The sequence below is a fragment of the Cyprinodon tularosa genome, unplaced genomic scaffold, assembly GCF_016077235.1.
Source record: "Cyprinodon tularosa strain WSP-4 unplaced genomic scaffold, ASM1607723v1 ctg1525, whole genome shotgun sequence".
NCBI lineage: Eukaryota > Metazoa > Chordata > Actinopteri > Cyprinodontiformes > Cyprinodontidae > Cyprinodon > Cyprinodon tularosa.
In genome coordinates, this window is record NW_024038359.1 from 18,750 (window position 1) to 42,841 (window position 24,092).

Genomic DNA, 24,092 nt, shown 5'->3' on the forward strand with positions numbered 1-24,092 from the left:
TGTTTACTTCAAATCACGTCCTTTTGTCCATTTATATTTTAGTTCATGTTTAATATTATTTTTGAACATCAGCTTTATATGTTGGTGGAACATATAATGTATATGAGCTTTAAATATATGAATATATAAATATATAAATATGAACATTTATTATAGAGATTATAACTTTACTAAATGGACACAATTGTATATACCTGAATATACTGTATATATATTGCTTATTCTTAATGCACCTTTTTCCTCCCTGTTTGAACCTTCTGTAACTTCTATGCCAATGTGTGACGAGTGAATTTCTCCGCTGTGAGATCAATAAAGCTCATCTAATCTAATACCCTTTGAAGAACTATATATTTTATTTTAGGAATGTGGACCGAGCTGTCCAACCTCACTCAGGTTTATTTGCTCCTGCGAAGATTTTCTGCTATTGAATAAGAATTTAAACATCTGCACAGAACAGGAGCATATTTTAAAAATAATCATTTAAATGTTTAAGCTAATTCATTTCATATTATTTATTATTATTTATCTATTCCTATTTTCTTTAGAATTAGTTGTTCATTAAGTTTCTATCCCAGGATTTAACATGTTCCATGAATACATTTTATCATTAAAGACAAAAGCTCAAAAATCAGAAAAAAACAGAGTAACAACAACAACAATAATAATAATAATAATAATAATAATGATGATAATAATAATAATAATAATAATAATAATAATAATAATAATAATAATAATAATAATAATAATAATAATAATAATGATGATAATAATAATAATAATAATAATAATAATAATAATAATAATAATAATAATAATAATAATAATAATAAAAGGGGGAGTGTCGGTCTAGTGGTTAGTTTATAGAGCTCTGAATGCTAAGGTTGTGAGTTTTAGCCCCACTACCACAGACTGCCACTCTGGGTCCCTGAGCAAGACCCTTAACCCCACACTGCTCCCCGGGCGCTGCACAATGGTAGCAGAGAATAGGTTAAATGCAGAGAGAGAATTTCTCCAGTGTGAGATCAATAAAGTTCAGTTATTATTTCTATTAATTGTCAAACTTTACTTCTTTTTTTAAGCATTAAGTTTCTTGGGCAGAAACTCTGATACAGATGAGTTGTGTAAAATCCTGGAGCTGGAGTGCTGCCTTCATCTGCCTCAGACTGATTCCTGCAGAGGATGAAGCTGAGAGAGTCTCCTCTTCCTCTCAGACTGAATCTGCAGCTGGCAGCAGTTCCTCTTCCTCCTCTGTCAACAGGGAAGATGCCTTTAAATCATCATCATCATCATCATCATCATCATCATCGCAGAGGATGGTCTGTTGTTTTTTTTTTTTTATTCGTTTATTCTTTAATTAAAAAAGAATAATAGACACATATGATCCTCGATGCAGTGTAATCGAATCATTCTGTGGGTTTTTCATTATTTTGAATTCACTGCTCCTTGATTAATTGATTGATTTTTTTTATTCCATTAATCGTCACTTCCGGTTGCAGGAAGTTCCAGGCTGGAACTCTTCAGTGATCCAAACGGGAGCTGATGCTGGATCAGCTGCAGCAGGTCGCTGTGATCCAAACAGCGGCGCATGTGCGTGGACTGTAACCCACGCAGCGTTAGAGGAAGTCTGATGAGTGGATTATCAAAACAAAACTCATGGTCTAATAAAATGATACTTTTAGTTTTTGGAAATACTTTGCCAGTTCCATTAAAGATGAAAAGTACTTTAAAATAAAATGTTTCATGTTTTTCTAAGAGCTGTTGAATGAAGGATCTCCTGTAGCAGTCGGTGTTGCAGCGACTCTGAGGAGCCTCTGACTGAAGGCCCTGATGTTGTCCTCTCCAGATGATGTAGAGGAGCAGAGCAGAGACCTTCTCTATCAGTTTGATGGCAGATCAGGCTCTCCACATCAGTTCAAATCATCTCCTTTGTTTTAGTCGCTTCCAGGATCAGATGATTGTTTTCATGATGTCCAGTCAGACTAGCAGGGGCTTTATGCTAGGCTATATTCTGTTATTACTCCTTGTTTATCTATGGGAGACTGCTTCCACCACATGGAAATAAAGAAATGCCAAATACAAAGTCATAATTTTGAAATGCAAAGTTTGTAAATTGCATGTCTCATAATGATGACTTTTTTTTAGTTTCATGTGGCTGAAAGGGGGCTTCCATATTTATCAGTTATAGATGAAATCAGAGGCGCCGGATGGGGCCTCTGATTTCATCTATTTTTCCCATATAGTTTTATATATTTTTCATATATAAAAGAAAATCCAGCAGTAAAATCAATAATCTTCATGTCCTTCTTCAGTTTTTTAGCAGTAAACAATGAAACAAAGCATGAATATACTGACACCCCCCTCTTGTGAAATTGAAATAAATTTCATGCGATATCGCATCAGGTCTCCCCGTCTATCACTCGTATCAGGCATTAAATGCCACGTGCACGTCATTTGATGTAGTGACAATGAAAGAAACACATGAACAAGAAAATGTGTAAATAAGCAGCAGTTTAGTAAAAATGTCTGTGGCTGAAAAATGAAGCGTACCAAAGTCTGGGTTTGAAAAATGAAAAGAAAGGAAGGAGAAAGAGGAGAGAGGGAGGAGGCCAGAAATCTCCCATTGCTGAGAACCATGGTTAGCAGCTAAATGCTAGTAGATGTTTAACATGATATTTACATTTAATAAAATCTGTTTCAATTGTAAAACACTTTAGTTGGGTTTTTATATTCAGATTAAATTATAACAATTAAAAGAGATCCATCAATCTTGCTCATTTTGAGCATTCTGGGCTTGAAGCAGCCACATAAAAAATACATGTTTTGTCATTACATGCACAGATTAAAGAAATATAAACTCTCAGGGCATAAAAATAATCTGTCCTTTAATAAAGTTATAGTGAAATCTTGTAGGAATATATGTTCTGAATCCTAAACCTGTTTTCTATTCATGTGTTCATAGATACAGCTGTGCTTTTTGTGTTAAATAAGCTGTTATTATCTTGATAGGTTCAAAGTTAATGTATATTTAACCTTTTCGTGTTCTGATCATTTTCATTTGTAGAAATATTACAATGAAAATTACATTGACAATGTAAATTATAGTCTCCAGTGCATCTTTCTAGCAGTTTTAAAGCTTGAGTAAATGTTTTTTTTATTTGGGGGGAGTTGAGGGCCCAATATTAATGTCTTTAATGGGGCCCCAATTCCCTGGCGGCGCCCCTGGATGAAATATTCATATTTTCTCAGTGTGGCGCTTGAACCTTTATTTTGAAATCCCTAAAGGAAGTCGCTGACGTTATGGAAATTTGGCAAAAAAGGTGGGATGAAGATAAAACAGGAAGATGGTTTTATAAAATTCAGAAGATGGTAGGAGAAAGAAGAAATGGAAGAAGAAATAGAAAGGAGGAAAGAGTGATAACAAGGTTAAGATTTGGTCATACAGGACTTAATTATACACTTTTTAAAATACAAAAACATAAAACAGGCAAATGTGATTTCTGTGATAAATATGAAACCATAGAACATGTTATATTAGAATGTCATAAATATGAAAAAGAGAGAAGATATATGAGAAGAGAGTTTGAAGACATTAAGGAGAAGGTTAATTTATTAGATATACTGAGGAAAAATTTAGGGAGTAAACACATACAAATAATTATTCGATTTCTAAAGAAAACGAAATTATTCCATAGAATTTAATTATAGTAAGTGTGTTTGTGAGTGAAGGAATGATATACAAAGCTGTGCACAAATATGTTTATATTTTTAAGTGTGAATGTGTGAATGTATGTTTAGAAGAAGTTAGGGTAGAATGTATCAGGATCAATATTTAAACCATCACGAACCACACTCCATACCAGTAAGTGGCGGTAATGCTACTAACAGTTTGTTGCCAACCGCCATAAAACTCGACAAGAAGAAGAAGAAGAAGAAGAAGAAGAAGAAGAAGAAGAAGAAGAAGAAGCAGTCGCTGACGTCACTGTGCCAGCCTTGAACCTGGATCGGATCAGCACCGGAGACATCATCCCAACTGCGAAGAGGCGCCGATGGAACCATCCCAGACGGGATTATCCCTGTAGAACCCAGAACCAGAACCGAGCCGGTTCTAACCGGAAGCTTGTCGCTCAGAGACCCGATATGAGGAGGCCAGGAGCTGCTGTCTGAACAGGACCGAGGTAAGTCGCTCATAAAACATTTAAAGCGCCGCATGGAGGCGATGGGTGGGGGTAGTGGCGGGGAGGGGGTGGGGTCATGGTGGCTGCCCCCCACCCACCGTTGAGTTAGAGATGCAAACAGGATGGAGGAGTCTGAAGATGATGGCGGCCCAGCAGCTTATCTCCTCCATGATGGGGGGGTCTGCTTGCTCACGTGCTGTTTCCTGTTCTCCATCTCCAGTGGCTGCTGGTGGTGCTGATGGTGCTGATGGGGTTCCAGCCTCCAGCCGACCGAGATGCTGGATGGATGCGCCGCCACGGTGAGGCGTTCAGGGCCGGCTGGGATTTTTAAGAGCGAGGCAGAGTTTGAGCGTTTGGAAACTTGTGAGGATGGACAACCTTCAGAGGAACATTGGGGATTATCCATGGCATCATCATCATCAAAGATGGATTCCTCTCTGATTGGTCGCTGGAGGCCGCTGCTGTGAAAAGATGAGATCATAGTGAGATCAGGTTCACCTTTACTCCTACCGAGGTTCACCTGGATTCTGCTGATGGTGAGAGGCACCATGTCAGAGAGGTCTAACCCAGCCTGCTGAGGAACCATGGACTACCACACCGAGTGCTGCCTGTGTAATGCTGACGATGGTCCAGGAGGTCTGGATGAGCTCCACAGCATCCACGCTCCCAACCGGATCCGGCCGTCCTCATACAGAGCGCTGCGGAGCGCCGTGTCCAGCCTGGCCCGCATCGATGACTTCTTCTGTGAAAAGATCGGCTCAGGCTTCTTCTCTGAGGTCTTCAAGGTACGACCTGTTGGGGGGGGGGGGGCATCTCATCATCAGAACTAGAGCAGTCTCTTACCTCTTACATATACAACATTTGTATAATAAATGCCTTTATTATTGCTAAGTGGTTGGTGGGTAGCACTGCTGTCTGGCAGCAAGACAGTTCTGGGTTCGATTCCCGTCCCGCGGTCTCTATTCCAGCATGGAATTTGCATGTTCTCCCTGAGCATGCGTGGGTTCTCTCCGGGTACTCCGGCTTCCTCCCACAGTCCAAAAACATGACTGTTAGGTTAATTGGCTTCTCTAAATTCTCCTTAGGCGTGTGTGTAACTGGTTGTTTGTCCTGTTTGTCTCTGTGTTGCCCTGCGATGGACTGGAGACCTTTCCAGGATGGACCCGCTTCTCCCCCGTAGACAGCTGGAGATAGGCACCCACACCCATCGCGACCCCAGCTGGGATAAGCAGGACGGAAAATGGATGGATGGACATTTAAGCAATAAATGTAAACATTTCTGTCAACAAAGAAACACGTTATAACCTGCAGCAGGTGTCAGCGCGGCGCGGTGCCAGGCAGCCGGCTGCTGTAAACAAAGCGGTGGGGGGGGGGGGTCTCAGGCCATGGATCCCAAAGAGGAAAAAAGGAAGATAGCTGATGAGAACATAGGATTCAAAGAAGAATGGAGCGAATCATTTGCTTTCATTAAGCGGTGCGCGGTGAGAGCGTTCCCTGCTCCTCCATCACCTCATGCTACTATGTAACATTTGCTCCACGATAAACATTTAATCATAGATGATTATTATATAATCTGTTAAATAAAAGCGCTGTTAAATAAAATGCATTATTATTATTATTATATATTTAAGGCAGTTTTTATGCTGGGCTAATACACTTAGGCTACGTTCACACTGCAGGCCTTAATGCTCAATTCCGATTTTTTTGTGAAATCAGATTTTTTTGCGTGTCCGTTCACACTTCCAAGTATATGCGACTTGTATGTGATCTACTGTGTGAACTGAAAGCGTTCAACCGAAGTGTCCCGCATGCGCACTCGAGGACGCGATGACGTCACATGTAGCAAGCGTCCTCAGTGTTTGCGGAAGTAAACATGACTCGTAATACCGCAGCATATATTGCGTTCTTTAAGTTCTTCTCCAACAGGAGCAGGCACATTACGAACGAAATCTTTTTAAGAAGATCAAAAAGAAAGACCCGGTTCCGGTAAGACCCTTCGAGTTTGATCTGAATCGAGCTATCTTTCCAAATATGAATTAAGTCAGCAACCTCACTTTCTCTCCATTGACTGCTCTCTGTGTTATCTTCCGCAATGGTTGTTAGTTTTTCCCGCCTCCGCTTAGTAGGACGCAGATTAGTAACGTTTAGTAACATTTGTCAAGTATCAATGACGTGTAGGTCGGATGAATGCGACCTGGCCGTACAGTCACAGGTCGCATTTGAAAAGATCAGATACGTATCGGATTCAGGACCACATATCCAAGGCTACGTTCACACTGCAGGCCTTAATGCTCAATTCCGATTTTTTTGTGAAATCGGATTTTTTTGCATGTCCGTTCACACTTCCAAGTATATGCGACTTGTATGTGATCTACTGTGTGAACTGAAAGCGTTCAACCGAAGTGTCCCGCATGCGCACTCGAGGACGCGATGACGTCACATGTAGCAAGCGTCCTCAGTGTTTGCGGAAGTAAACATGACTCGTAATACCGCAGCGTATATTGCGTTCTTTAAGTTCTTCTCCAACAGGAGCAGGCACATTACGAACGAAATCTTTTTAAGAAGATCAAAAAGAAAGAGAGCCAGATTTCTTGCAATGGCGTTTTGTGGGGCAGTAATAGCAACGTCCGTACAGAGCTCTCACTGAGCTCTCCATTGACTGCTCTCTGTGTTATCTTCCGACATGGTTGTTAGTTTTTCCCACCTCCGCTTAGTAGGACGCAGATTAGTAACGTTTAGTAACATTTGTCAAGTATCAATGACGTGTAGGTCGGATGAATGCGACCTGGCCGTACAGACACAGGTCGCATTTGAAAAGATCAGATACGTATCGGATTCAGGACCACATATCCAAGTGGCCTGGGTCGCATTTGAAAAAATCCGATCTGTGTCGTTCAGACTGTCATAAAAAGATCAGATACAGGTCACATATGGGCAAAAAAATCGGAATTGGGTCACTTCAGGCTGCAGTGTGAACGTAGCCTTAGATTCCATGTCGCCCTACGAGGCTTTTACATTTTTTACTTTTACATTTTTGCAGCTTCAGACAGATATATTTTAGTGTTTTATGATCCAATATGGCTGTTTGAGCAGTTTGGTGTGGCAGCCCCTGGACTAGATGATGATTTCCTTTATTTAAATAGAAACCATTTATAGAGGAGTTTGTTTTGTTTTTGGAACTATTTATTGTATTTCTATAATTCAGTTATGAAAGGGCGACCATTTTGATGCTTTTACTGAAAGCCGTCCATTCATCCACTGGACGTGATTCCAGCGTTCCACCATGGCTGCTGCAGGGCAGTATGATGATACCATCACCATATCAGTGAGCACAGCATTTACTTTGACTAGGACACCCTCCACTGACATGATGCCAGTTAGATAAACATGAATCATTAAGGCTGTTTATGTTTGAATTCATCTTCACGTGATGAAGAGGAGGCAGGGCGTCTTCATCCAGACTAACAGAGAGAAGGAAGCTCTCTGCAGCATCTCTCAGCAGACTGAGCTCCATCTCTGCTGTGCTGGGAGGTCAATGTTCACTGGCTCCCCAGCGGTTCTTCTCTGACCACAGCTGCTGGCTTCCAGGAGAAACCCAAACCTCTCTGTCATGAGGCAGGCTCTGCTCAGCGTGGGCTTCAGGAGGGTCCAATGTTTGGCCCCAGGGGCCATTGTTTCTATCTAAGGAAACGAGCTGCTTTCATCCAGTCCTGACTCTGCAGCGTTCATCCTTTGCCTGAATGAGGGTTTCCAGATGTTCCATCAGATTCTGCTCCGGCTTTGACTTCCACAGCGGTTCTGATCCGCTCCTTTCACCTCTCAGCCGAGTGCTTTGAGTCTCTGTGGGGCTCTGGGAATTCAGCTTTTCCTCTATCCTACTAGTCTGCTGGAAAACAGCCCTCAGCATGATGCTGCCACCACCGTACCTTACTGTAGGGATGGTCTTGATCTGGCACACTGATCTATGAGACCTGACCCATGTTCACAAACCAGACAGTCTCCCATCATAGAGCAGATCTGTGACTGAGCCAGACTGATAACTTTAGCTCCATCTGAGTTCCACCTGGAAAAGACTCCACAGTGAGGGACATTCAGGACAATTCATGGAGCTGATTGGTTAAATCACCAAGTGGCACCCGCCTTCATGTCAGGCTTTTAGCCAATCACAGCAGCTGTAAGATGTCTGTCACCTTCTTGGTTTGTTTCACAACTAGTGGAGTTAACTGATGCAGTCCAATCCACATCCCTCCCATCCAAACAGGCACAGATCGTGTCCTACTGCTGGGTTTTAGATAGAAATGAGGCTAAAACAGCCTCTACAGGTCAGCCATGTTTGTTTGCTTCAGCCTGCTGCTTCTGGGTGATGTCATACATTTCAGTGGGTTTCACTACAATCAACATATGGGAGGCATCAACCACTCAGACATGCTGGTACACATGTACAAGACCCCAGCAAAATCAAGGCGATTTTTGATCTGTGCATCTCAAATGCCTGGCTCATTCATAAGAGGGATTGTGCCCTACTGAATGAGAAGCCACTCTGCCTCAAAAGGTTTCATCTGGCAGTTGCTCATATTTTGATGCAGGTCAACAAGCCAGCACAGAAGGTTGGAAGAACACCATCTTCTTCTCCACCACAAATGTTGCATCAGAAGAAACATTACACCCCAAGACCTACTCAGCCCCAGAAATAAGGTTGATCCGATACATCAAAACTGCAGTTGCAGTTGGTTCTAATGCACTACAACTCTTTTTGCCTGTTTTTCCTATTCTGTTACTAGATTAAAGAAGAGTTTTAATCATTTTTTGTTATGAGTAATTGTATGCAAAGTTTTACCATAAATGGAATTCTCAACCGTTTGGTAGAGGCTTGTGATTTAAAAACTATGGGGGTGTTTCTTAAAAAAAGTTATGCACTTTGTTATTGATGTTCTAAAGGAATAAAAAATACAAAGAAACATTTTTTTCATTGCAGTTTTCTTGGTGCGGACCTTAAAGGGTTAAGAACATTTCTGTATTCAAGGCTAAATCCCAAATCTGATCTGTTGCTCCCCAACAGAAGCCAATATTAATGGGATTCATCTGTTAATAGTCAGGAACGCCCCCGCCATCACCCCCTCTTTAACCCTGACCATAGATGGAGGTCAGACGATAGCTCATACTGTCTCTCTTCCTTTCTGACTGACTTTCCTGGGACTCAGTGGCACCAGGGGGTCACAGTAGGCCACTGTAGGCTGAAACAGCACTCAGCGCTCTGTCACCCATCCTGAATGTGACCTCAGACATGTGCTGCTCCCCATGGACCGTGGTCCAGCCTCTGAAGGAGCTGGGTTCAGAACCTGACTGGTTCTGGCTGGTGTTGCTCCTCCGGGCCAGTTGTCCTGGGTTCGGGTTTCTGGGGATCATTTGGACTCGGCCTGCCTTCATCCTGTCAGGGGAAGCCAGGAGTCAGTTTCATGAAGCACGTTCACCTGAACCTGAAAACGGAAAATCTGACTTTTCGTTTCCCAATGAGAATTTTCTCTACCTCTGTTTCTGTTGCCATAGTAACATCCACCCAGAGCTAACCTAGTCAGCAGCAGGTTTTCTTCAGTAAACTCAGAGTATCATCTGTCTCCACTCTCCTTATAGCCAATCACGCTGCTTGATTTCCTGATTTAGTACGATGTTTGTTTTAGTTTTGGGCATAAAAAAAAAAAAAATATATATATATATATATATATATATATATATATATATATATATATATAATTCACTAGGTCCGTTACACACATTAGGATTTAAAAACAAACATTGCATGTCCGTTTGACGAGGGTCTTATTAAAGAATTTTCACAGAGAATCAAATATTTAAAGGGAGAGGATTCTACAACCCAGTGACAGGATGTGAGATTACTTGTTTAAGGTTTGTTTAATATGAGCGAGATGCAGATCATTTTATTTTTATTTATTTATATTTACAGGACATGAAGAACTACTGAAATTATTCTCAGATTACACATAAACAGTCATCATTCCACGCGGAAAAGGAACTACTTTAGGATTAGGATTCACTCAATAATAACAAACTACTGGCCCTTTCTGAAGCCATTCTATGGGACTGATAGCGGCTAATATTGACCATTTATTGGGATGATAACATCCAAAGCATGGCTGCAAACAGCCAGTTAGTATTTACTGTGTAAAAAAAAAAGACTGAATCATCATGAGGAGGAACCCATGAGATGATGCACAGGTTCTATATATTAGAACAACGTTTTTATTCTTCATCTTCACCTGCTGCCAGAACATTTCACCTGAATAGATCCATTGATTTTATAATTGCATTGTATTTCATGATTGTGTACAGCACTTTTGTCCTGTCGGTGTATAAAGTGCTTCATAAATAAAGTTGGTATGGTATGGATCTACTACCATTCAACAAATAATCCCATAGTATATTCATGGTATCAGCGCTATGGCAAGCCATTTTAATATGTACTAGTTCTACTGAATATATCTTACTGATATCTGAAAAAAAAAAAGTTTCTTATCTAAATGACTTATACACATTTATTTTGTCATTTTGTATACATGAGTGTAAAAAAAAATAAATAAATTTAGTTTAAAACAGCTCTAGACAATTTCGTTTTTTAAAGTGCAACCTTGAAAACAGTAATAAATACATAACAAAAATAGTAATATAAACATATGACTGTATAATTACAGTTCTATCATGATGTTTTTATTTTTTTTGTTATTTATTTCTTATAAATAAAATAACCCATTTTAGACAACAGTTCACCAGTCTGGGAAGAAGGTCTGGGCAGTGGGGAAGAAGCTGTTGCAGAACCTGCTGGTCCTGCATTGAATGCTGTGAAGCCTCTTCCCAGAGGGCAGCAGGGAGAACAGTCCATGGTGGGGGGGTGAGGGCTCATTGATGATGTCACAGGCTTGGGACACGCAGCGCTGGGATGAAATGTCTTTAATGGAGGGAAGAGGAGCCCCCATGATCCTCTCTGCTGTTCTCACCTTCTTCCAGTCTGAGGCGCTGCAGCCTCCACACCACACAGTGAGACAGCTGCTCAGAACGCTCTCTATGGTGCTTCTGGAGAAGGTGGGGAGGATGGGGGGGGCAGGTGGCTCTCCTCATCCTCCACAGGAAGTCCAAGCGCTTCTGTGCCCTTTTGACCAGTGAGGTGGTGTTTCCAGTCCAGGTGAGGGTGCCTGTGATGTTCACCCCCAGGACTGTGGTGCTGCTGACCACCTCTATAGCTGAGCTGTTGATGAGCAGTGGAGCGTGGTTAGGCCGGTTCTTCCTGAAGTCCACCATGATCTCCTTCATCTTCTCCACCTTCAGGATCAGGCTGTTATCTCTGCTCCACCAGCTGCTCCACCTCCTCTCTGTAGTCCAGGTCGTTGTTTTCTCTGATGAGGCCCACCACCATGGTGTCGTCTGCAAACTTCACCATGTGATTGGTGGTGAACCTGGGGACGCAGTCGTGTGTCATCAGGGTGAACAGCAGGGGGCTCAGGACGCAGCCCTGCGGGGAGGGGCTTAGACTGATGACATCAGAGGTGTTCTGTCCGACCCAGACTGACTGAGGTCTGTTGGTGAGGAAGTCTAGCAGCCGATAGCAGAGGGGTGTATTGAAGCCCAGCTGTTCCAGTTTACCCATCAGATGCTGTGGGATGATGGTGTTGAAAGCTGAACTGAAGTCCAGGGGGAAAAAATGACCAGGCATGAATGACCATTTTAATCATAATGTAATTCTCCACATCTAGAATAAACATTCTGGATGTCTATGAATTAATATCAGATCTCCATATTCCTAATATTACTGGTCAGGATTTGTATTATTTTAATTATGAAAAAATGTTTTTCAGATATCATAAATATATATTCATTCAAGTCAGAATGGCCACTTTCTAGATATATAAAACTTCACTCTTACTGGTATAATTTTTTTTTTTTACTTTCTAAAATTCAGTTTCTGCTACAAAAATGTAATTTAGAGTTTTGGAGTGTGATTTTGATGAGTAAGAATCTTATTTTAGTGATCTATAAATGGATCAACCAGGTGAAGGGCTGCCTAGTAGTTAGGGCATAGAGCTTGGAATGTTGAGGTTGTGAGTTTGAAACCCACTCCCACAGACTGCCACGCTGGGTATGGGTTAAATGCAGAGGTTAATTCCTTTAACGTGAGATCATTAAAGTTCAATTATTATTATTATTATTAACATAGAGGAGGGCTTTTAATAATGTATAAACAGCCTGCCATAGCCCACTTCATATAAACGTACACATTCATTAGAGCAACCATCGTCTCCTCCTTCTCCTGCTTCCTCTCCTTTGTAGCTGTATCGCTGTTTCTCTTTCTTTTAAACACATTCTCCTTTTTTATTTATTTATTTGTGCATTCAAATCTCTGCATTCAAATCTCTAGTTCCATTGGGGTGAAACAGGCACTTCCTGTTGCCTGCTGTCATGGTGACTCGTCGAATAGGTGCTCCACTGATAGTGGCTTTTAATACTTGTTGCTCACAGGTTTAACTGTGAGTGGACCTAGTTAAAATGGATTGAACTAATTGATAGCAGCCGTTGTGAATCCTAAAACTCCTGATTTTATTCTAGATTCATTTAGAGTTGAGGATTTGAATGTGAAACCTGCTTGGTGAAACATCCCCTGTGGCCTCAGCCATGCCTCAGTTCATTCCTGGTCTTCATGAAGGATCTGAACCGCTCTGGGATCAGCTGAGCACAGAAAGCCCTCCACCATGTTGACTGATCTGGATTGGTTCTGCCCCGGTGGGTGTGCGGGTGTGCGTGCCGCCGGGCCAGGCCTGGGATCAGGAGGGTGATGGGAAATCCAGAAAGCCTATTAGTGCCATACTATTAATACACACATGGAGACATCCTCTCTCTGCTCCTAGCGGAACTCTGCATGGACATGGATTAGTAATCAGTGAGCCACTCATCACACACATGACCTTTGACCCACATTCTCCCTGCTGATGGTTCATCACATGTCTGCTTTACTGTGTGAGTAGATTTGGATTATAGCTCCTGCTTAGTTCAGCTGTGGTATAAACCATGGTGACCGTCAGTATGGGTAGGCAGTGAAGCAGCAGCAGCATGATGCTCTGCTTGCTGGGATAATCCAGGTGAGTCTCAAAGGCTTTAAAATGAAAACATTCAGTCAGTTTTTCCAGAGCCTCTTGTCCCTCTAATGATATCCTCATCTTCCTCACTGTCAGTGTTCACTGCTTGTGGCTCACTGTTGTTTCCGTCACACTGACTGAGTTATTGGGCTCATCAGAACCTGAGCTTCATTTATCAGATTATATCAGCCTGCTGATCACTTTAGTTACTGGTGTGTTAGTTTGCTCTCACTGTGGACAGACCTGGGTTAGCGGGCCTCCATCCCTGCTGGTTAGCGTGCTTCCATCCCTGGTGGTTGGCGGGCCTCCATCCCTGGTGGTTGGCGGGCCTCCATCTCTGGTGGTTAGCGGGCCTCCATCCCTGGTGGTTAGCGGGTCTCCATCCCTGGTGGTTAGCGGGCCTCCATCCCTGGTGGTTGGCGGGTCTCCATCCCTGCTGGTTAGCGGGCCTCCATCCCTTGTGGTTAGCGGGCCTCCATCTCTGGTGGTTAGCGGGCCTCCATCCCTGGTGGTTAGCGGGTCTCCATCCCTGGTGGTTAGCGGGCCTCCATCCCTGGTGGTTGGCGGGTCTCCATCCCTGCTGGTTAGCGGGCCTCCATCCCTTGTGGTTAGCGGGCCTCCATCTCTGGTGGTTAGCGGGCCTCCATCCCTGCTGGTTAGCGGGCCTCCATCCCTGGTGGTTAGCGGGACTCCATCCCTGGTGGTTGGCGGGCCTCCATCCCTGGTGGTTAGCGAGCCTCCATCCCTGGTGGTTAGCGGGCCTCCATTCCTGGTGGTTAGCGGGCCTCCATCCCTGCTGGTTAGCGGGCCTCCATCCCTGGTGGTTAGCGGGTCTCCATCCCTTGTGGTTAGCGGGCCTCCATCCCTGGTGGTTAGCGGGCCTCCATCCATGGTGGTTAGCTGTCCTCCATCCCTGGTGGTTAGCGAGCCTCCATCCCTGGTGGTTGGCGGGCCTCCATCCCTGGTGGTTAGCGAGCCTCCATCCCTGGTGGTTGGCGGGCCTCCATCCCTGGTGGTTAGCGGGCCTCCATCCCTGGTGGTTAGCGGGCCTCCATCCCTGGTGGTTAGCGGGCCTCCATCCCTGCTGGTTAGCGGGCCTCATTCCCTGGTGGTTAGCGTGTCTCCATCCCTTGTGGTTAGCGGGCCTCCATCCCTGGTGGTTAGCGGGCCTCCATCCCTGGTGGTTAGCGGGCCTCCATCCCTGGTGGTTAGCGGGCCTCCATCCCTGCTGGTTAGCGGGCCTCCATCCCTGGTGGTTAGCGGGTCTCCATCCCTTGTGGTTAGCGGGCCTCCATCCCTGGTGGTTAGCGGGCCTCCATCCATGGTGGTTAGCTGTCCTCCATCCCTGGTGGTTAGCGGGCCTCCATCCATGGTGGTTAGCTGTCCTCCATCCCTGGTGGTTAGCGAGCCTCCATCCCTGGTGGTTGGCGGGCCTCCATCCCTGGTGGTTAGCGAGCCTCCATCCCTGGTGGTTGGCGGGCCTCCATCCCTGGTGGTTAGCGAGCCTCCATCCCTGGTGGTTAGCGGGCCTCCATCCCTGGTGGTTAGCGGGCCTCCATCCCTGGTGGTTAGCTGTCCTCCATCCCTGGTGGTTAGCGAGCCTCCATCCCTGGTGGTTAGCGGGCCTCCATCCCCGGTGGTTAGCGGGCCTCCATCCCTGCTGTGGGTCACCTGTAGCTGAAGCTGCTGTTCTGCCTGGATCCGCTGGATGAAGCTGTTGGATTTTCCCATGATAACCGTTTTTGTTTGCCCTGCAGGTGCAGCACCGTATCACAGGCCAGGTCATGGCCCTGAAGATGAACACGCTGGTGAGCAATAAGGCTAACATGCTACGAGAAGTGCAGCTAATGAACAGACTTTGTCATCCTAACATCCTCAGGTAGGCTGGGTTTCAGCAGGTTGATCAGCTGTCAGACAGCTACTCTGAATAATGATTGATTTATAATGACATTTAGCTGGTTTAGAAATGTCTGTCAGCCTTCCCACATTGATATGGACTCCACTCTACTTTAACTGTGTTTTACTCTTCTCTAATGTCACCAATGGTTAGTGGTAAGTTATTGAACCAGATCCATTCACAGCAGCTGTAATGGGAAAGCTGAAGTTCTTATTGATCTAACCTCTCATTAAGCTGTCAGGACCACTAGAGGGCACCAGAGTCTGAACCTTTTCAGGGCTGCAGTCTGAGACATTACCATGACAACAGATGGATGCTCACCTGGTGGTTCTCCTCATTCTTCCTGCTGTCTCCTCAGGTTCCTCGGGGTTTGCGTCCATGAAGGCCAGCTCCACGCTCTGACGGAGGTACAGCCACAGCATGCCCATTGAACCTTTCTAAAGACGCCTGTCACATTTTCTCTTGTCTTTCATCTTTTTGTAATCAAGCTCAAGCGCACAGGAAAATACATTTTCAGGATGTTTAAAAACCTGGAACCCTTAAATTCTTGCAAAACATTGTAAACATCCTTTTTCTTTGTTTTAAATTTGATTTACGATCAAACATTTGAAAGATGGTCTTAGAGTTAAAGATGGTGCTGCAGAGGGCAGCCATGCTGCTTTGCATACTTTAGTGCAGAGGTCACGGATTAGCCGACCTCAGTCCGGATCCAGACCCACCTTCTGGCCAATCCGGACCCAACCTGAGTTAAAATATTAATAAATCACTGCATGTTGTCCGACGGCAGTCTCTAATTTCACTTGCACTGCTTCTCCTGTTAATACGGTAAAGCCCTCCGGAGCGTCGGCTCCAGGCTGCACCTGATCCAAATGAGCCAATGAGCTGCTGTCAGTCTGGGTTGCTGCTGCTGCTACTTTTAGACTCAGCAGGCAAACCTGTGACAAGCCGGGCGATGGGAAAGAAGGAGAAGATGATGAGAAAAAGAGAGCAGAGAAAGTGTGGACTGCTGGAAGAACTGCGGTGAACTGGTGAAAGAAAAGTGAAATGGCGTGCTCAAAGATGACCCTGAACATTTAGAGGATGTTTGGCTCAACCTGCTGCTGTGAAGCAGGATTCTCCACCATGAACAGAATCAGAAATAAATCTGGATCCAGGCTCAGAATGATGAATACATCACCTGTATGCTGCTAAGCTACAGGCAGAACCGAAGAGCGTTTAAACCTGCCGCTCTGACTGTTAGAGTCTCAGAGCTTTAGCCTCTAACTTGAATAAAGTCGCTGAATGGTTCACCGTGAGCTTTTGAAGGGACTTGTGTGCAGACTGTCACACAGACGGTAAAGCATGGGAGACTCCTATCTGAGGAAGCTGCATAGCAACAGGGCGCTGCGTAGCTAATGACCCAGCAGCAGTCTGTAGACCACAGCCAGATCCTTTCTGACAGCCCAGCACTGCAGCTGCAGCTGTTTGAAGGTTTGGGGGCAGCTAACGTCCCTGCTGATTCTCTACAGGTCTCTGACTGCTCGGGACAAAACGCTGTGATTTAATAACCTGCTGTCTTTCCACGCTGTTCAGTACATCAATGGAGGCAACCTGGAGCAGCTGCTGGACAGCGACCTGTACCTGTCATGGAGCGTGAGGATGGGACTGTCTCTGGACATCAGCCGAGGACTGGAGTACCTGCACAGCAAGGGCATTTTCCACCGAGACCTGACCTCTAAGGTAAGCTGCTCAGTTAGCCGCCAGTCAGCAGAGCAGCTGTAGCTTCCACCCGCTGCGTTAGCCGTGTCAGCTCAGAGATCAGCCTGGGAGGAGAGGAGCAGCCAGAGCACATCTTCTCATTATCAGTGTGTGTTTGCACCCTGGTTAGGCTGCTGTGGAGCAGCAGGGTTCTTTCAGAGAACGCCATGTTGGTTTCTGACCGTGTCTGTGTGCAGAACTGTCTGGTCCGCTGTGAAAACGGCGCCTTCACCGCTGTGGTTGGAGACTTTGGCCTGGCAGAGAAGATTCCAGTCTACAGGTGTGGAATCTCATCTCTTTATAGTAAAAGTATTCACGCCTTCTGTGTTTGAAGTGTTGAGAAAATGATGCATGGTTCAAAGCTCTTCATCAAAAACAAAGTGGAGAATGTTGGAGAACAACCAGGACCATGAAGACCAGAGAGCCAGCAGGTGGTTTGGTCCTTTTAAAGCATCGGGGAAGAACAGATTTCTGTTAAAGGGTGTTTCTTTTCTTTAAGTGGTAGGGAAGTCATATTTAAATTTAAATCATTTTGACTTAAAAATATATATAAATGCAATCTTTATCAGACCACATTGTCTGATAATTTTGAAAATTTCTATTTAAAAAAAAACTCCTGTTTTAAAATCTGTTTTTTTTTCGTTATCTTCTGCAGGCCAGTTAGTTATACGTCAGTCTGAACACTTAAATTCATCCAATCATACATCAACGGTCATCTGTCAATCACATATTTTCGGTCATAGCATCTTGATTCATATGTCGCAGCTAATATACGCAACGGCTGAAACCAGAATCCTTTCCTTTCCCATTGAGTTCCTTCCAGTGTTCACGGGGATGGACGTCTGTGTCTTCAGCAGGCGTAGAGCTAACAGAACTGGCAGCGTTGCGAGGCAAGGGCTCAAACATGTACGGCTGGAAGCCTTCTACACCAAACCAAGCTTCTGCCGCCCTGGCGTCCTCTTCCACAACATCTTCGTCCCCGCTTTCCTCCTCTAAATAAAAAATGGATGACTGAGGAGACTCATCCACGACCTCCGACACTAAACTCTCCTCCTCTTGCATGTTTCCTCTGTCCATAGCGTTCCTTGACAGCGTCGTTTCTAAGTCACCAATTTAGTGCTACTTGGTCCCAATGGAATTTCCCATTGGGAACCTGCTAGCACTAAGTTGCTAACTCGTTAGCAAGATGCTTCCTACAAACCGGCCACAACCAAAATGTTGGAACAGCCACTTCCCTACGACTTTAAGAACCAAGAAACTTTGAGAGAATGTGTTCAGGGTGAATGTCTGACGTCTTTTATTCCTCCTCATGTTCAGGAAGTAAGGAGTCTAAGTTCTAATAGAAGCAACCTTCCTATTGATCCGTTTGTTCTGCAGCGATGGTGTGGAGAAGCAGCCGCTGGCCATCGTGGGCTCCCCCTACTGGATGGCCCCTGAGGTTCTGCGAGGAGAACTTTATGATGAGAAGGTAGGCAGCAGGTGATGAGTGTCTCCTGATGATCAGTTACCCTCACACTGTCCCTTTAAGATGAGGGCCTCTGTGGACCCAAACTGATCAAGGATGGTTTCAGTTTAGTTTTTCCAGAATCTAAATTCTGATTGAGTTGAGCTTAAAGTTTCTTCCTGTAATGAATCTCATGTCCAGATTAGGAACCAGAATTAGTTTCTCCAGATCTTGAACTAACTCAGAGTCTGGGCTGACATTCTGCTGCTGTCTGGGCTCAGGTGGACGTGTTTGCCTACGGCATCATCCTGTGTGAGATCATAGCCCGGATCGAAGCGGATCCAGACTTCTTACCGCGGACTGAGGTGGGTCCCAGCTAACCTCCACAGATCTGATCACGATTGAGCAAAATCATCAGAACATCGTAGCTTTAATGTCTATGGTGGAATAGGGATTTAACACAGACTAATGAAGAATTATTCTAACTTTCTTACCTCAGAGAGCAATGAGTGGACACCTTTACACACATTTATCAACTAGAACAGGTCAGCCTTAGAATATTCTATTCAGTTTATTTCTATAGATCCAATTCACTTCATGTCATCTCAAGGCACTTTCCAGTTCAACCAGATCATCCAGTCAGATTGATTCAAAGTTTTCTATCTAAGGAAAACCAGCTGATTGCATCGACTCATTGACTCTTCAGCAATCCCTCACACTAAGCATGCTTGTAGCGACAGTGGAGAGGAAAAACTCCCTTTGAACAGGAAGAAACCTCCAGCAGAACCAGGCTCAGTGTGACTTCAGGCTGCTGTGTGAATGTAGCCTAATGCTGCGTTCACACCGGGGGCAGCAAAAGCAGCAAAATCGCGTCTGCTGCTTCATTTTTGCTGCTTGTACCAGTGAATTCTGACGCGCGTCTGAAGCAGCTTTGCTGCTCTCGCTGCGCGGTCCAAAAGTGGCTCTGACGCGCGTTGGGCGGAGCTTCACTATCCTTTTCTCTGCCTTGCAGCTATATTTGCTGTGATCAGTGGGAATAAAGTAGTTTTAATATGTTTTTAAGTGAGAAAATACACCTGAAAACTTCATCAGTGCAGTCAGTTCATCCAGATTACAATCCTGCCTCCCAATATTATTTCTGTCGGAGCCGCTCAGACCCCCACATACCAGCGGTGCGCCGACAGAAGGAATCCCTTCATCAGCAGCCTCTGGCCGGATCGCCTCCTCGCGGTTTACCGCTGTGGCTGGTAGGTGTTTTTCATCTAAATAATCCGGTCTGCAGGCACCAGAATAATAAAAGCGAACATATTCTGCCGGCAGATGTATATATTTTAAGTTAATTATGCTTTAATAAACTGTTTAAGAGAAGTGATCAGAGCAGTCTGTGTCATCAGCGCTGTGTCTCTCTCCCAGCCAGCTCCCAGATCAGCTTCTCTGATTGGTTGACGCGGCGCGTCGAGCAGCAAAAATTCAATTTTTCCATCTCGAGCAGCAGCGCGTTTGTGGCGCGGCGCGCGCGTCAGATGCCAAAACGCGCCCGACGCGCTGCTTCGGCTGCTCAGACGCGCTGCACTTGCTGCTCGAAACGCGCCGCGGGACATTTTGCTGCGCCTTGACGCGCGTCAACCATTGACTTTGCATGTAAACTCGCTGCTTCTGTCGCGCCAGCTGCCCCCGGTGTGAACGCAGCATAATACTCAACAAAGGTCACTATTCTGCATCCTGCTATGCAGGAGCAGCAAGAAAAAAGGAACCATGGCAGACGATGATGCGGAGAGGAGAGTTTATATTGAAAAGATTGAGTTTTTAAGGTTGGGAAAGATCGCTAGATGCGCCACCATCCATGTTTTCTTCTGTAAACACAGAGCACGCTTGTGATGTCATAGCGCATGCGGGACACTTAAGCTGTATAAATGCAGTTCACACAGGAGATCACAAGTCGTGTATATATATATATATATATATATATATATATATATATATATTATATATAAATCACATTTCACAAAGAAAACGGGGGTTGAGTATCAAGGCCTGCAGTGAAGGTAGCCTTAGAGCAGGTTTAAAACTGTTATTCTAATAAAGTCTTCATCAACGTGTGTTTAGGACTTTGGTCTGGATGTTGCAGCTTTTGAGAACATGATTGGAGATTGCCCCACGGCGTTCTTCAGCCTGGCTGTCACCTGCTGTAATGTAAGAGCCCCCCTCCCCCTCCTGTTTCCTGCTCACTGGGCCTCACATCGCGGCTGAGTTTTTCTTGTCTTTCTGTTTTCAGATGCGTGCGGAGAGACGTCCCTCATTCTCTGATATTGTCTCCACATTGGAGGCCCTGCGAGGAGAGGACAAACACGCAGCCATCACTCTTGGTAAAACACTTCATCAGGTTTATTCATCCGTAGATCTGATCAGACCAGGTCTGCTTTTAGTTCTTGACACCAGCAGGAGGAGGAAGATTTTAGTCTGAAATCATGTTTAGAAAACCTCTGGAGTGTTTTATTGACTAGAAATTAAAGGAAGGTAAATTGGAGGTCAGGGTCTGTGTGACGGAGACCAACAGGAAGCTGCAGGAATGCTAACTGCTGTCTGCTTCTGCTGCTAACAGAGCCGCTGATGGTGACTGTCAGCCCATACCGGCGCCGCAGCTCCCCCTGTCACCCCGGAGACCACGGCCAACCCAGGAAGGGCCTGGCCAGGAGCCAGTCGGACATGACGCCCCCAGGAGCCCTGACCCCGCCCCTCCTTGGAACACCTGCGCGGGTCAACCCCTTCTCCCTTCGCAGAGACCTAAATGGTGGGCGGTGTAAACTGCTGGACACGCCCAGCAAGTCGGTCTTCTCCCTGACCTTCGCCCTGCCAGCGCGGGATTCCTGTTGCTCCCCCCGCCTCCTCAGAGGTACATCAGGGATACAAGCTCCACCCAGGAGGTGCCAGTCGCTCCCCAGTACGCCCGAAATCAGCCGGACTGCAGCGTTCCCCTGTGACAGCAGGCAGGAAGAGGGCAGGCGGCGGCAGGTTGGCTCTATGGAGGCTGATGCGATGGTGGGGGGGTCAGAGAGGACGGAGGATACTGAGGAGGGGGGCGGGGATGCTGGTCTGCCTCTGGAGCTGGAGATGGTTTCTCTGGAGCGGCTGGAGGAGGAGGAGGAGGAGAACAATGAGGAGAGTGTCTGTCTCCATGAACCCATGGACTGCACCAAGTCCCCAGAACCAGCCAAGAGACCCCTAAACTCCGCCCACCTCAGACCCCTGCTGACCAACGGCTGGCGGCGGCCCATCTCCAACGGACCGCCTTCTTTTCCTGCTCTGCCAAAGCTGGACAACAACAACCTGTCGGAGCTGGTGATTGGCCAGCCGGTCCACTGGGGGCGGGGATGGTACTCCAATGGATGCAGTGACGGCCAGGTCCCGCCCTCTGACCTCACAGGCTCCTCAGAACAAGATGAGGTCACTTCCTGTCCAAGCTGCTGCTTAGTAGGTCTGAGTTTCCCCTCGATGTGCCTCCGTGGCTCAGCGGCTGTCCCCGTCTCCCGGCGAAGGGCTTCGTTACCCCGACAACGGCAGTACCAGAACCTCAACGGTACAATAACTGGTAGCAGTGCTTCCTCTTCCTCGGCCGCCGCTACTAAAACGCTCCTGTATCGCAGCAGCAACGGACTGGTGGTGACGGACCGGTCCACTCCACGTGAGCCCAGCCGCTCCCTGCCGGAGGCGCAGTCTTAGCTCCCCCTCTGACCCACTTTAAACCCAAAGCTGATGGTCTGAGAGGTGGACGGAGGTAGAAGGTCATCATGGAGGCTGAAAGGAAACGCCTCAGCGCGTCTGTTAGAGTCCATAGATGGTCCAAAGGTTCCGGAACGCTGGTGGGTCGCTTCTGCTCCGTACAGCAGAGTGATGCTTGGGTTCCGCAGCGTGTTGTACTGACGTCAGACTGGAAAACGGCATGATGTTAGCTAGCAAACAGCATGACGTTAGCTAGCAAACAGCATGCTGTTAGCTAGCAAACAGCATGATGTTAGCTAGCAAACAGCATGACGTTAGCTAGCAAACAGCGTGACGTTAGCTAGCAAACAGCATGACGTTAGCTAGCAAACAGCGTGATGTTAGCTAGCAAACAGCGTGATGTTAGCTAGCAAACAGCGTGATGTTAGCTAGCAAACAGTGTGACGTTAGCTAGCAAACAGCGTGACGTTAGCTAGCAAACAGCATGACGTTAGCTAGCAAACAGCGTGACGTTAGCTAGCAAAACAGCGTGATGTTAGCTAGCAAACAGCATGGTGTTAGCTAGCAAACAGCGTGACGTTAGCTAGCAAACAGCGTGACGTTAGCTAGCAAACAGCGTGACGTTAGCTAGCAAACAGCGTGACGTTAGCTAGCAAACAGCGTGACGTTAGCTAGCAAACAGTGTGATGTTAGCTAGCAAACAGCATGATGTTAGCTGGCAAACAGCATGATGTTAGCTGGCAAACAGCATGATGTTAGCTAGCAAACAGCATGATGTTAGCTGGCAAACAGCATGATGTTAGCTAGCAAACAGCATGATGTTAGCTACCAAACAGCATGATGTTAGCTGGCAAACAGCATGATGTTAGCTGGCAAACAGCATGATGTTAGCTACCAAACAACATGATGTTAGCTGGCAAACAGCGTGATGTTAGCTACCAAACAACATGATGTTAGCTGGCAAACAGCGTGATGTTAGCTAGCAAACAGCATGATGTTAGCTAGCAAACAGCGTGACGTTAGCTAGCAAACAGCGTGACGTTAGCTAGCAAACAGCGTGACGTTAGCTAGCAAACAGCATGATGTTAGCTAGCAAACAGCGTGACGTTAGCTAGCAAACAGTGTGACGTTAGCTAGCAAACAGCGTGATGTTAGCTAGCAAACAGCATGGTGTTAGCTAGCAAACAGCGTGACGTTAGCTAGCAAACAGCGTGACGTTAGCTAGCAAACAGCGTGACGTTAGCTAGCAAACAGCGTGACGTTAGCTAGCAAACAGCGTGACGTTAGCTAGCAAACAGCATGATGTTAGCTGGCAAACAGCATGATGTTAGCTAGCAAACAGCATGATGTTAGCTGGCAAACAGCATGATGTTAGCTAGCAAACAGCATGATGTTAGCTACCAAACAGCATGATGTTAGCTGGCAAACAGCATGATGTTAGCTGGCAAACAGCATGATGTTAGCTACCAAACAGCATGATGTTAGCTGGCAAACAACATGATGTTAGCTACCAAACAGCATGATGTTAGCTGGCAAACATCATTGATGTTAGCTACCAAACAGCATGATGTTAGCTGGCAAACAGCATGATGTTAGCTGGCAAACAGCATGATGTTAGCTGGCAAACAGCATGATGTTAGCTACCAAACAACATGATGTTAGCTGGCAAACAGCATGATGTTAGCTACCAAACAACATGATGTTAGCTGGGAAACAGCGTGATGTTAGCTAGCAAACAGCATGATGTTAGCTGGCAAACAGCATGATGTTAGCTAGCAAACAGCATGATGTTAGCTGGCAAACAGCATGATGTTAGCTAGCAAACAGCATGATGTTAGCTACCAAACAGCATGATGTTAGCTGGCAAACAGCATGATGTTAGCTGGCAAACAGCATGATGTTAGCTGGCAAACAGCATGATGTTAGCTGGCAAACAGCATGATGTTAGCTGGCAAACAGCATGATGTTAGCTACCA

General features: G+C 45.6%; 1 protein-coding gene across 1 annotated transcript; it reads left to right on the forward strand.

Moving 5' to 3' along the window:
• Window positions 1-4,361: 4,361 nt before the first annotated feature.
• LOC119779888 (dual specificity testis-specific protein kinase 2-like) lies at window positions 4,362-22,522 on the forward strand. Its single transcript, XM_038279732.1, has 10 exons — window positions 4,362-4,963; window positions 15,076-15,197; window positions 15,574-15,622; window positions 16,788-16,934; window positions 17,150-17,232; window positions 18,330-18,420; window positions 18,678-18,761; window positions 20,503-20,589; window positions 20,672-20,762; window positions 20,999-22,522. Exons 1-10 carry the CDS (start codon window positions 4,763-4,765, stop codon window positions 22,114-22,116), a joined length of 2,073 nt encoding a protein of 690 aa, XP_038135660.1. The 5' UTR covers window positions 4,362-4,762; the 3' UTR covers window positions 22,117-22,522.
• The last annotated feature ends 1,570 nt before the right edge of the window (window positions 22,523-24,092 follow it).

Coding starts and splice junctions, on each gene's coding strand:
- LOC119779888 (XM_038279732.1), top strand. CDS start 4,763: ATGGACTACCACACCGAGTGCTGCCTGTGTAATGCTGACGATGGTCCA. Junction 17,233..18,329: donor GAGAAGATTCCAGTCTACAG/GTGTGGAATCTC, acceptor TTTGTTCTGCAG/CGATGGTGTGGAGAAGCAGC. Junction 20,763..20,998: donor ACACGCAGCCATCACTCTTG/GTAAAACACTTC, acceptor TGCTGCTAACAG/AGCCGCTGATGGTGACTGTC.